Raw genomic sequence first — 13,233 nt, forward strand, 5'->3', positions numbered from 1 at the left:
GGGCCCACAACAGGCCCATATTCTTTACACAGATGGCAGTCAAATTAATGGAAGGAAAGGTTATGAATTAAGCTAATATAGAGAAAAATAGAGACTTCGCTTTAAATCCTTATACCACACAGAAAAAATCTCCTTTCGACGGTCATGTAGCTCGCGTATAAACTAATAAACAAAGTGATCTGAGAATTATTTGGTTTTCTTCAACTGAAAGTATGATTTCATGTCAAAAGTTTAAAAAAAAAAACATTTTAGTGTTTGCATTCAACTACCCAAAAAGAAATAAACATTCAAGATCACAGCTTAACTTATTAGAGCCACGCTATACAGTGAATGTTGTATATAATATTTATTTACTCATAGACAACACACATTTCCCTTCCGTCGCTCTACCGATCCTAATCCATTTTTATAAGACAAAATGCCAGGACGTGCTAATATTTTTCTCGAACTGAGTTAAAATCTTTTTAATACTAATAATAGGGGAAAGTGTTGTACCTTGGGACATTTTTCATATTTTTATTGTCAATTATTCAAATCAAATTTAAAATCCAAAAATCACATTAAAATACCCAAACATATTTCTGTAATCTATTTTTAAAAATTCAGACAGTTTGAAAATAAAATATTGCCAGCCATTTTAAGGATCGAGTTCCAAACTGTCATAAGGTACAGCATCCTATTGTTTCTTGGGACACATCCTGTTGTAACATGGGAAACGCTTCATGACTCAGGAAACAGCCATATACTTGAACCAATTTTGCACCAAAAAACAAAAATATTTTTTTCATGGTAATGAATTAAATTATGAATAATGATTTATGAACCATGAATTAATGCATTATTATTTAACAATAAATGTGTTTAAATGACTACATCAGACTAGAACATTTTCTCATGTTCCTAAACAAATCTTAATTATTAAGAACCATGCATATGTGCCTTAGGACGAGTCCTAAGGTACAATATGTTTAGCTGTCCCAAGGTACAATCATAACGTGGTTTAAGAAAAACCAAAAAGGTGGTCAATCTAGATGCACTATCATTATTTTCTTAGAACCAAAATATTTAAAGTGTATGCTTCTCTTTTGTAACATAACGTTCAGTTGATTAGTTTTACAAATAGAAAGACAGAAAATGAAATAAAGATTAAGAAAATATTAACCTTGGAGTCAGAGAGGCAACTTTTTTTCTCTCTCACAAAATCATCAACTTAACCCATTTGATGCTGATTGTTACTGTAGCACCATTTAGTGCTGAGGTTTACTATTAGAGATTACAAAAAATTGACAGTTAAATTTAGATTCCTCGAAATTAGCAGTGTCCTAAGGTAAAACACCCTCCCCTACTGTTATTTAAAATCATTCGATAAAACTGCGAAGTCTCACCCTTTGTTGATCCGAATGCCCAATGCAGCAAAACAGGAGACGACATCTTCGGTTCCAACTGTCTTGGTACTCCCTCATCGCTTTCCTGCGAAGAAAAAGGTTGAAAATCAGTATGAAAGCCTTGATGTATATAGTGCATAAAATTATGTAGGGTAAATGACTAGTAGGGTGGTTCGAAAAAAATCGATTTTTTTATTTCGGAATCGCGTTACCTTTCAGAAGTGGTAGTTTGGTATCCTAAATGGAAAAGATTCTAAGTTAACATTTTCAGTTCGCGCATAAAGCTGAAAGTTTGAAAAAATATGCTAAAAACTAAATTTTTCGAAAAAATAAATAAATAAATAAATAAATAAAATAAAATTAGTTTTTTTTGTATTTTTACTACGCAGCAGTCATAGTCAGTATATAGCGCAGTTTGAACCTAAAAAATTATTTAATAGCTTTTACATAAGATTTTTCGTTTGCGCATACGCCTTCAATTGGGCTAAAATCTCCTTCCTAATCCAAGGCGTATGCGCCAACTAAAGATCTTATGTAAAAGCTACAAAATATTTTTTAGATTCAAACTACACTATATACTGGCACTTTATGACTGTTGCAGTTTTTTAAACACAAAAAACTAATTTTATTATTTTTTTTGAAAAATTCAATTTTTGGCTTTTTTTTTTCAAACTTTCAGCCTCATGCGCGAACTGAAGATGTCAACTTAAGATTTTTTTTTCTCCCACTTTTGAGAAGTAACGCGATTCCGAAATAAAGGAATCGATTTTTTCGAACCATTCTAATGACTAGATTTTAGGGGGGGGGGGGGTTAACGTTTTTTTTTCGAATTTAAATTGTTGATGAGCTGTAATAGTGCGGTTCTAGTTTATGTGATAAACCGATTCTCAGAGTCTTAGAACTTAGCAACTGCACTTTTATCGCTGTGAAATTTTCATGTTTCAATTATGGTTTATAAATTTTGTTTGACATAAATTAAAATATAGTGAATTGACCAGTTATGGTCACACTTGCTTAGTTACGCTCATACTAAAAACTAAAATGGTCATTATGTAACTAAATTCAATTATTTTCAGAAAATGTACACACACACAAAAAAAAAAAAAAAAAATCAACCATATTAATGCACTTGTGTTTCTTACAATATAACTGAATTTCAACTTACCGATTCGATGGGTACCGATAAAAAAATGGATAGCTGACAAATCGCTTTTGAAATGTTCATCTGAACAACACGAACAAAAGTAAATAAATAAAATAAATCGAACCATTCTACTGCTGACTTCTTTATTTATCGTCTGCAAAATTTCTCTTATGTTTTCTTACTCTTAAGTTTATATTTCTCAAAATTAGTAATAATTTTGAGTAAGAATGACCAAAAAATCAATTATGGTCATATGTGCTCATAATTGAAATAAATACTTAGTTTTACTTGGCTGGTTATGGGTGAATCAACTTGAAAAGGTCTTAAGTATCTTAATGGAAAAGTTTTACCTATATGATAGAAAAAAAAGCTTAGTAATGAGTACATACCAATAAAACTGTGATCTGATAAGAAACAGCAATGTCAGGTCCTTAAGAAAGAAATCATTCAAAATATAAATGCGAAGAAAACTATATTTTTTCTTTTTTGAACATTTTTTCCCCAAATGTAGATAAAACTTATGCTTGGGAAAAAATATTGTAGGGATGTTCATGAAACATACTATTTTGAGAATCTACTGATAGTGTTTCTGGAATATGGATTATAAACGTAGTATTAGCAATACAAGACAAACCTGCTCATTACTGGTTGGGTTGACCTACCTAGTCATTTACCCTAAAACTATTCAATTTAATTAAGATATCCCGTTTTTATAAGTTTTTCTCCTGTCATTTAATACATAATTGATTCAGTAATCATTTGGCGTTCTGCACTAATCGATTGGCACGCTATTTTAAGAATTAGAGCCGTCATTAACATTAAGTTATTTTCAAGGTTTCTTCATTCTTCTTTGCTGAAGTAATCAATTGATGCGTGACTTTTCAAATTTAATAGAAACTCTAGGGCCAGTTCATATGATGTTTTGCAATGCGATAGGACAGCTTTAGAACCAATAACGTGCGTTTGTAGAATACGAACCCATTACCGAGATTTCACATGCTGACGCAAGTGCTGGTTCATATGGTGTGCATGTGATGCGATTGTACTGCGTTAGCAAGTGATATTCCAATTCACTCTGTTGAAGTTGCATTGAAATCAATGCGCGTCAGCAAATGTACGCTCTCGTAGAGCGCTAGGTATTTCACTAATACCGTTAGCTCTAACTATAGATGGTTCTAACGCAGCGCAATCGCACTATGCAAACAGGCTTTTAGTCTTGAAGTAGCTCAAAATTCAAAAAAATATTGCACGTAGTTAAATTCTGTAGAAAAATGCAAGGAAAAGTTCAACAGTTAAGGAAAAATTCATTTTTCAAAACGAACAAAATGGAACTTTATTTTGAAATTAACAAAACAAGAAGGGAGAAAAATGCCTTTTTTAACAGTACTTGTGCTGCAATGTTATTTTTATTTTTAGCAGTAAACTTGTACCTTCAAATGAAAGTAAAGAACTATCACTTCGTCCCATGTATGGAGCAAGAGGTAATTGAAATGTTTTCTGATGATATATCTTCTGTTTGATCAAACACATTTTTCTTCAATGAAAAAATAAACGCGTGAATGAAAGAAAGAATAAACAATATTTACATAAATAATTGTAGAATGATTACATAAATAAATGAACTACTGAAAGTTTAGATAACCACTATGGCCATGAAGATCAAGATCAAGCGGCAGCTTATAGCTGAAAATGGTTGGTAGTTAAATAAAAATGGAAAAAAAAATCAGTGAAAAGATTTGTTGATTGAATCACAACTGCTTAAATATTATGAAATACATGTGAAACATATAACTAGGAAAGGACTTTTATATTTTTTCAAAAAAAAAACAAAAAAAAAAACAGAAGACATCATCGTAGAAAAGTGATGCGGGAGGTAGAAGTTATAGAAGAGCCAGTTTGCAATAACCGTAAATAATATTACTTTGAATGTTATTAATGAATTATATTAATTTGAAAGTTTTGTGTAACTGAATTTGCAACAGGCTACTACAATGTGTTAAGAGTAATAAATATATTCTTTAGAGAATATTTGCCATCATGACCCATTTTACCCCTCCGTAGCATAACTAGGAGGAAAAACAGCCATACTGTTCACTTTTGTCTTACTATTTACATACAAAGATAAGTAGCTAGTGGTACATGTATAAATGGCACAGAACATTTAAAAGCAATCTTAAAATTACAGTGCACCTCTTTTAAATTTGCCTAGTTTCTTACGCAGTGACTTGTTTTCAGTTCAGTGGTATAATATAGTCTAATGCTACTTTAATGCTATGAATAGAACCTTAATCACATTCTTAAATACATTCCCTTAAAGAATTAAATTTACATGAAATTAAAAAAATCAAATAAGTAATAAAGAAATGAAAAAGAGACCCGCTGTCCATTCTCAGGGATTACATAACGGAAACTTGCATACAATTTTGAGTCTGAAATCTGTTTAGAAATCAACTGAAATATGATTAAAATCAGCAGGTGACTCAGTCAATGCTACGAATTGTTAGCACCAAAGAGTAACAATATAACTTGAGCGCGTGTTTGGGTTATTTTTGGCAGTACGCATGAAATTAGTTTTGACCTTTAGCACTTAGCGAACGGTCTAACTTTCAACCAAGTACGCAAACATAGTTAAAAGCTTAATTTAATTAAATTGAGAAAGATGTCAAATATAAAACTTTACCCATCGCTTATTTTACCCACTACTTTCTTAATGTGGCAGCCAATTTCTGCCTTGCGGATAAAGAATACACACTCTCGTATTATTTAAACTCTGTGACTGTGTTTAGAACTGAAGAGAAGTTTACGAAAAAAAAACCCCCAGATGGCATGGGAGTTACAACTGTACAATAGGGTGGTTCAAAAATACATGTAAAAAATGTTTCTCCTAGATAACAGGACACCCCTCAATATTTTTTAACTTGTGGATAGTAATATACTGAAAACATTTCAGCTTCCTATTTCAACTGAAAGAGGATGCTCAACCCCCTTCCCCTAAACTTATAAGTATGGAGAGGGGGGTTAATAAAATACATTAAACTGAAAAAACAATGCTACGTATTGTAATATACACGAGTAAAATGCATATATGCAATACATTGCAATAAAATAATTATTTGCAAAAAAAAAAAACAGCTGGGGAAATTAAATGTTTTTAAATTTGTGAGATTTTCTATGCTACGGCTAATGTTAAATTGAAAGACATTGAGGACCCTCTTAAAATTGGAGTAAGAAGTTAAAACTTTTACAGCATAATACTAAAAGTAAGTGTAAAAAAATAGGGGTGTCCTGGACTCTAACTGAAAAAAAGATTTTTTGAACCACCCTACTGTACAAGCTCTTGCTATTCTCGTGAACGACTGTTAGTCAACTCTCGATAGCTCAAAACCTTCAGGGACGAGTTAAAACCTTCGTGTTGTAGGAGGTTCCCACATCCTTTCTCAAGAAACTGGAACCCAATGAAAACTTCGAGATAAAGGAATATTTGAGTTATAAGGCTTTGATTTATCCAGAGTTGACACTAGATAAAAGGTAAACTCAACTCACAATGTGTTAATTCATTTTCCGGCCTACAATCGATTAAACGGAAAATGTCAGAGGTATCGATGTGCTTTGAAGTTCACATGGAGTTGCTTGTTTTGAAGGTCTGGTTCTTAGAAGTCACTGATTGGCGTGTTTGTAGGCAGATAATGACGTCACGTATTGACAAGCAATTGCTATGTTGAAAGATCGATACAGAATCTCAGCTACTACTCTAACATTATCCACTAATAGACCCGGATAAATACCGATTTGAATTATCAATGATACGACTCAATGGCAATCTTATATATATATATAAATCATATCTTACAACCAAACAATTACGAGTTTTTAGTTTTCTAGTATCTCCATAAATCACATTTATGCATTAACAAGATTTCTATGCATTTCAACGTTTTAGAAGTGCACGCTTTATTCAAAATTGCGCTGTGTATGGAGGATAAAATTGAAACTGCTCATTGTCTTCTGACAAAAGTATTACAACCAATAATCATGCGCAGTGGCGCACACAGGAAATTTTCAAAAAAAAAAAAAGAAGGGGGGGGGGGCGGGTCCAGAATCGAAAGTCCATCATTCTCATATCATACTCTAACACGCATTCAAGCATATTCGTTCAATTTTATCGATTGCTGGGAACAAAAAATATTAAAAAATATTGAATAATTACTTAGCATTAGTTAACAAAATACATTTGTTAATAAAAAATAAAATTAAAATATCAGAAAGCACAAGAAAGAATGTATTTACTTTTTTTCTCATAATTAAAAATAAAAACAGCGAAGCAAAATCATCATTGTTGAACAATTTATGTTCACATACAGTTCGCTTTTGCAGGATAAGAAAGAGGGAAAATAATTTTTTTTTCTTATTTATTAAATCTAAAAAGTGTTACCTGTGATTTGAATTATTTTACATGCCACATACACAGGGTTGTAGTCAATAAGAAAAACGTTTACTCACTCAATCATTTATTTAATCACTTATGTATTCATTCAATAATTCATTCATTTACATTCCTTCATTAAGTAATTCTCTTATTCATTCATTCACTCATTTTCTTATTCATTCACTCTTTTACTCACTCATTTATTTATTTTTCATATATTAATTATGTAATTATGCGTTTATTTTGTTCATTATCTTTTCATTCATCCTTTTATTTACTGATTTATTTGATCAAAAGTATTTTACATAAATGAATAAGAAAATATTTCATTAGAAAACACTTTATTTTTCACTTTGCCCCATGAAAAACAAAAGTGAAAATTTTAAACTTTTTCTTTGAAGAAGCAAATTTACTGTCACAAATAAAAAATCAATCAATCAAGGGAGATAGGAGGGGTCCGGACCCCCTGGACCCTCCCCTTGCGTGCGCAACTGATCATGCGAAATACTGATTGGAATCAAAAAGTACTTCAATAAAACGTTAATAAAAACACTGTCCTCAGTTATTTCTTCATTTATATTTACACGTCACAAAATCTGGAAAAGATTCAACTTTTTTTCTTTTGCCACTCAAACAAAAGTCGTAAACAACATGGATGATTAAATGCTAGATAGAGATATCAAAAATAATGAAGAGAAATGTCAAAAGTTGCGCTTCTTTTTTCTCCAAGTTTATTTTTTCTTCAGAAGAAAAGTTTGTCAGTTATTCAGTTTTGCTGTTTGACACTTATGCGATAATCTTGCTCAGTAGATGTTACGCTTCAACTCTCTTTCGAAAACCCGTTTTGAAAATTATAGTTGTTAGAACCGACACTTTCGACATTATCTGAGGTGCCTATCAGTTGGAATAAAAACAAAGGAAAGTTCTAAGTGCAATTAATCGATGAAGCGAAAAAAATTGAGTACACCCAAACCTGTTTTTGTGTGGTAGATAGGGACCGCGTTAAAAAAATCCCTCAAATGTACACTATTAAACACTCGTTTTAAAGATAGGCTAGTAATTTGTGTGAAATTTTCATAAACCGCACAAAAAGAAAAGAAAAAAAAAAGAAAGAAAAAAATCTCATAAAAACAGGTTTGATTGTAAAGTAAGAAATATTAACGTCAAAAAGCTCAAATTACAGAGTAATGCAGACACTTGTTTCGGCTTTTGTCGGATGTCTTTTCATCCATAAGCTCATTTCTTTTACATTGGAAAAGGCGTTCCTTAAAACGCCGAAGCACGTGTCTGCAGTAATCTGCAATTTGTATTTTTTGACATCGTTATTTCTTATTTTACTTTTTTCGTTCATTGTAACGGGAATTTCGTTATAATGGAATTCAAGCAATTTATTGGTAATTACATTGGGACAGAAAATTTATTTCCTTGTATTGGTAGTCGTTGTAACGAAATTTCACTGTATTTATACTGACACACACACACACACACACACACAAAATAAATCAAAAGGATTTGATACAAATAAAGATGAAAAAAGCAAAAACTTTGATAGACCGTTTTATTCATGCTTTAAATAACATGATAAAAACTGTTTGAGGCTATGAAATTTGAACATTCTACTTTCTTGATACCTTTTAATTTGGTTCCTTAAAGCATTACTTTTTAAAATTAAAAAAAAAAAATAACTTACCGGTGTCTCCAGTTTCTATGACTGCTGCCAGATCTCAAGTAACCGCGTATTTTTCTTCCTCTTTCTGCTCGAAGACTCCTTTGATACCTTTTCATTTTCACCCATGTTCTTCCAGCTGCGTCAAATGTACACCACAAAGTTACTAAAACGCTGACTAGAACAATCCAGTTGCATATCACAATTCCTGAAACAAACCAACAAGTGTTATAAAGTACGTTTTGCCCTGTTCCTTGCATATTTTTAAGCTATATTACATGTTAATACGATTTGACCTGTTCCTTGAATACTTTTAAAGCAATATTTCAGGTTAGAGCGAATTGACCTGTTCTTTGCACATTTTTTAAGCTATAGGGTAGACCGGGACACGTTTACGCATAAGGCACGTTTAAGCTTTTTTACTTCCTTTTACAAAAAAGGAAGTATTCGTAAAAAAAATTTCACTCAAAAATCGACATTAATTTCCATTTTACTCACCCCCGAATGAATATTGAGTTTCTTTTTTCCACTCGACCACACGTGGATAAGTGGCTAAGAACGTATAGACACGCGAAATATCCATAATGACGATTTCCGAGTTAATTACAACGAATTTTCTCGTGATGTCTGTATGTACGTACGTATGTGGGTATGTGCGTATGTATGTCGCATAACTCAAGAACGGAATGTCCTAGATAGTTGAAATTTGGTACAAAGACTCCTAGTGAGGTCTAGTTGTTCACCTCCCCTTTTGGTTGCATTCAGGTGTTTCTAAAGAGTTCTTTTGCCCCTTTTTGGGGGAAAATCCTTGTTAATTTCGATGTAAACTCAAGTGGTGTTATAATTTGGTGGACACTTTGCAATATATCGCCAGTCTTTTGATCGCCAAGTTTTGTCGCCAATTTGGCGACAAATTTGGCGATTCTTTTTTTTTTTTTAAATCTGTTTCAATTTGGCCACGGTTGGTGATATTTAGAGAGTAGACTATTGAATCACGGTAAAACTGCCAGTATTGGGGGGATTACATTAAATTGGACAAAAAGGAAGTCATGTGATGCACACATCTGCTCGTTTCAAAACGAATTATAACTGGAGACTCAATAGTCATAGCAGATTGATGCTGCTCCCTAGCAAATATCCTCACAAGTTTTAAAGCATCAATCGAACTTCGGTCGAGCATGCAGAAAGAATAATCTGTTTTCTACCAAGTCGAATAAATTTTGGGTTGAACCTTTTGAAGCTTATTGTGAATAAATAATAGTTAGCAAAGAAAGAGCACATATATTAGCAGAATTTTATTTGTATGAACTGAAATGTTATTAAATATTTTTGCACATTAAAAAAAAATCCAAACTTCGTGACGGGGCAAATTTACGCGTTGACGTCTGAGCACCTTCACGCACGTTCTTATTGTGTCTTACTTCTAAACTTGCCCTGACTATTTTTTTGCTCCGAACTGTCTCAAAACTTTTTAGTATTTTCAGGCTATTTAGTTTTGAAAATCAACATTTACTTTTTAATTGAGTTACAAATTCCTATCTTATAGCTTACAATTATGTAGCTCAGTTTTCATGCCCGTTCAGCTTTTACTTTATGTTATTCAGTTTGTAATGATTTTTCTTTATTTTAACGATGGTAAGACATAATGTTCAAAACACTAACCGAACCATGTTAGGTGTCAAAATAAATATGCGTAACGTTTACGCAACCGACTTGGACTCAAAAATAATTTTTTTAACGGTTAAACACACAAATTGAGCAATACCAGAATATACCAATGTTGACTCCATTAACTGCTTCATAAAACCGCAATGTCTAAAATTTTCTAAGTTACAACATAAAATTTAGAAAATTCATTGAAAAAAATCCGCGCAAACATGCCCTGATCTACCATACTGCAAGTTAGTATGATTTGACCAGTTCCTTGTCTATTTCTTAAACTATACTTCTGGTTAGTACGATCTGACCTATTCCTTGCATTTTTTAAAGCTATATTGCAGGTTGAGCTCAGAAAAATTAGTCTCTTAAAAGATATGAGTGGTGCAATTTATTCATTTTCGAATATACTGTCGACTCCGCTTAAATGAGTACCGTTTGTTACAACAATAGTCGATTAGGCGGAGTATTTGATTATGGGTCATTCTTCAGAAAATTTAAATTTTGAAAAAAATATTTTTAATTTGGAAACCTTTTGTTTTCTTTTTTTTATTCTTACATGCAAGTGTTACCTACTAGAAGTGACCATAAAAAATGGCCCAGCTAAGTTCCAATTATTTTACTCATAAATAAAAAAAAAAATGCCTTGTTCACTGAAAAAAAAAAAAAAAAAAAAAAGAAAGAAACTTCAATTGTTTAAAAATTGAGGCCAATTTAATATCAAAGTACTAATTTTGTTAATTGTAGAAACATTGAGCAATTTTAATAATTAGGGGGAATCAAATATTAAGCTCTCCTAATTAAAGTACGGCTGGATTAGTAGTTATCCTTAAAATGTGTGTTAAAAAATAATATTTAGTAAATTTGAGAATATACAGGCACTTTATAATTTTGGTAGAAATACCTAAGATTGATGTATTTCCCCTCCATCAGTTATTTTCACCTCAGAAATAATGACATGATAAGGTCTGTCACGGAGGTGAGATTCACGGAGGTGAGGAATTTCTATTAATATAGGCCTAATGGATATATTTTTCAAGGAGATATTTTTTTCTTCGTTGCTACAATCTGCAAATGTTAAGCATATGAAACCCATGTTCACTTCTTTTTTTACATTAATTTACATCCCTGACATTCAAGTTCACGGAGGTGAGAAGTCACAAGAACCACACTTGGTTTTTAAAGCAAAATCCATCTTATTGCTTTTCGACAAAAATCTCACAACTTATTTATGGCTTAAAATAAACAAGGGGGGCTTGTATCACTGAAAATAAAATTTAATGTCATTACTGCCCCATGTTAACGAGGAATGGCATTTTGTGTTTAGGTAACGGAGGTGAGAATTTATTGTGTGACATGACTCCTTATCCTACTAAAACGAACTAAAACACAATATTAAAAAATTAAATATACTAAAACAATTAGTACTTGAGACACATGTGAAAGGAATAAGAAATAAATAAGTATATATTTTTAACTAAACAAGTTATTAAGCAACATAAACAGTCACACAAGGGTGTGACATGCCACGGAGGTGAGAATTCACATGTTGTGAACCAAAAATGTACTAAAACAAAAATTATTATTAAAAAATTGCTTGCAGGTTGATAAAATTAAAAAGCAGTGTTAACTGAATTATTCCTAAAAGCTTTTTCTGTAAAAGGGGTGTGACAGAAAAGTACTTTTTCAAGAATGACCCCTATGAGCGGACAAGTTTTTTGCCTTACGAAACTGACAACGCGTCTAAAAACGTAATAATAACTCAGTAGCTATTTAACAGAGGTAGTCAATTTTAGCAGCAACAAGTTGTTGAAATAAGCACAATAAATCTGTACCTCAGAGCCAAACTGACGTAAGTCCAAAAATTGCGATTCTCCGTTTATGAGTGCATCGTATGTAGAAGCCTATTTTGCATTGAACCATGTGAACGTAATTATTAAAAGAAAATTCTTTTCAATTTTTTTTACCAGGGTTAAAAGAGCGCGCGTCCCAACTTTCGCATGCACCAGAAAAAAGTTTTTCCGCTCTCCTGTAAATTTATCACAATGTGACTTACGTCCTTCTGGCTCTGAGGTACAGAAATAACATAATCATGCAATAATTAAATACATATGTAATAACTACTTACGAAACGTTTTGAAATCAAGTTAGAATTTAAATTACAAAATCTTTGTTTCGAGACTCTTTTCCTTGCATAACATTTGAAAAAAAAAAGTCAATAATTGCTTGCTGAAAGTGTTTTAGGAACAGGTTTGCATCTCAAAGTGCCTTTTCGAAAGTGCCTATTTTTTCCTTGTCAATGAGCTGCATTTTTAGTGTTGTGTTTAATGGAAAAAATATCGCCTTCATTTTCGAAAGCATTATGGAACCCTTTCATGCTTCCATTCTTGTCCATTAAAAAAAAAAGCAATATTTCTTTTTACGAGATATCCATTAAAATATATCATTATATACAATATTTCAGTCGCGTACGTTTCGAAAACGGGAAAGGAACCGTGTTAAAATTATTTTTTTGGAAAAACAAATTAATATCGCGCCCTAGTTAGTATAAAACAAGCGTCCATAGACATTGGCAAGAAATCTCATAAAACGCTCTGATAACATTCGCTGGAATCCTAACCGAGTAGGTTTGTACTGATGTGCTATCCATAATTCATTTAAATGCAGAAATTTATCGAGTCACTTCCTCTGCTTGCTAGAGTTACATGTTAAAGTTAAACTCGCGCAACGTAAAGAAAAGAAGTGTCAAAAACCTAACTTTTTACTAATTTAATGAGTATATGCACACAAAGAATTCCCAGCCGCGGCATTATGTGAGGCAATAATTTAAAAGAAGTCACCCGGGGTGACGTTAAAACAAATTTATAAATCAATCGTCCACCGAGAACTGTTGGTTCGCACATATGGTATGTAAAGAACTTTGCGACAGAAGTACAAAACATAGCAAGAACCAAAG

General features: G+C 32.1%; 1 protein-coding gene across 1 annotated transcript in view; it reads right to left on the reverse strand.

Annotated features, from left to right (window-relative positions):
* LOC129231020 (diacylglycerol lipase-alpha-like) overlaps positions 1-13,233 on the reverse strand; it is a 175,791-nt gene that overhangs the window by 121,064 nt on the left and 41,494 nt on the right. The window contains exons 4-5 of the mRNA XM_054865266.1: positions 8,646-8,829; positions 1,386-1,470 (exon numbers count right to left, since the gene is read on the reverse strand). Coding sequence (XP_054721241.1) covers positions 1,386-1,470; positions 8,646-8,829 — 269 coding nt within the window. The remainder of the gene's footprint in view (positions 1-1,385; positions 1,471-8,645; positions 8,830-13,233) is intronic.

Source organism: Uloborus diversus, chromosome 10 (genome assembly GCF_026930045.1).
Source record: "Uloborus diversus isolate 005 chromosome 10, Udiv.v.3.1, whole genome shotgun sequence".
In the NCBI taxonomy this organism is placed as follows: domain Eukaryota; kingdom Metazoa; phylum Arthropoda; class Arachnida; order Araneae; family Uloboridae; genus Uloborus; species Uloborus diversus.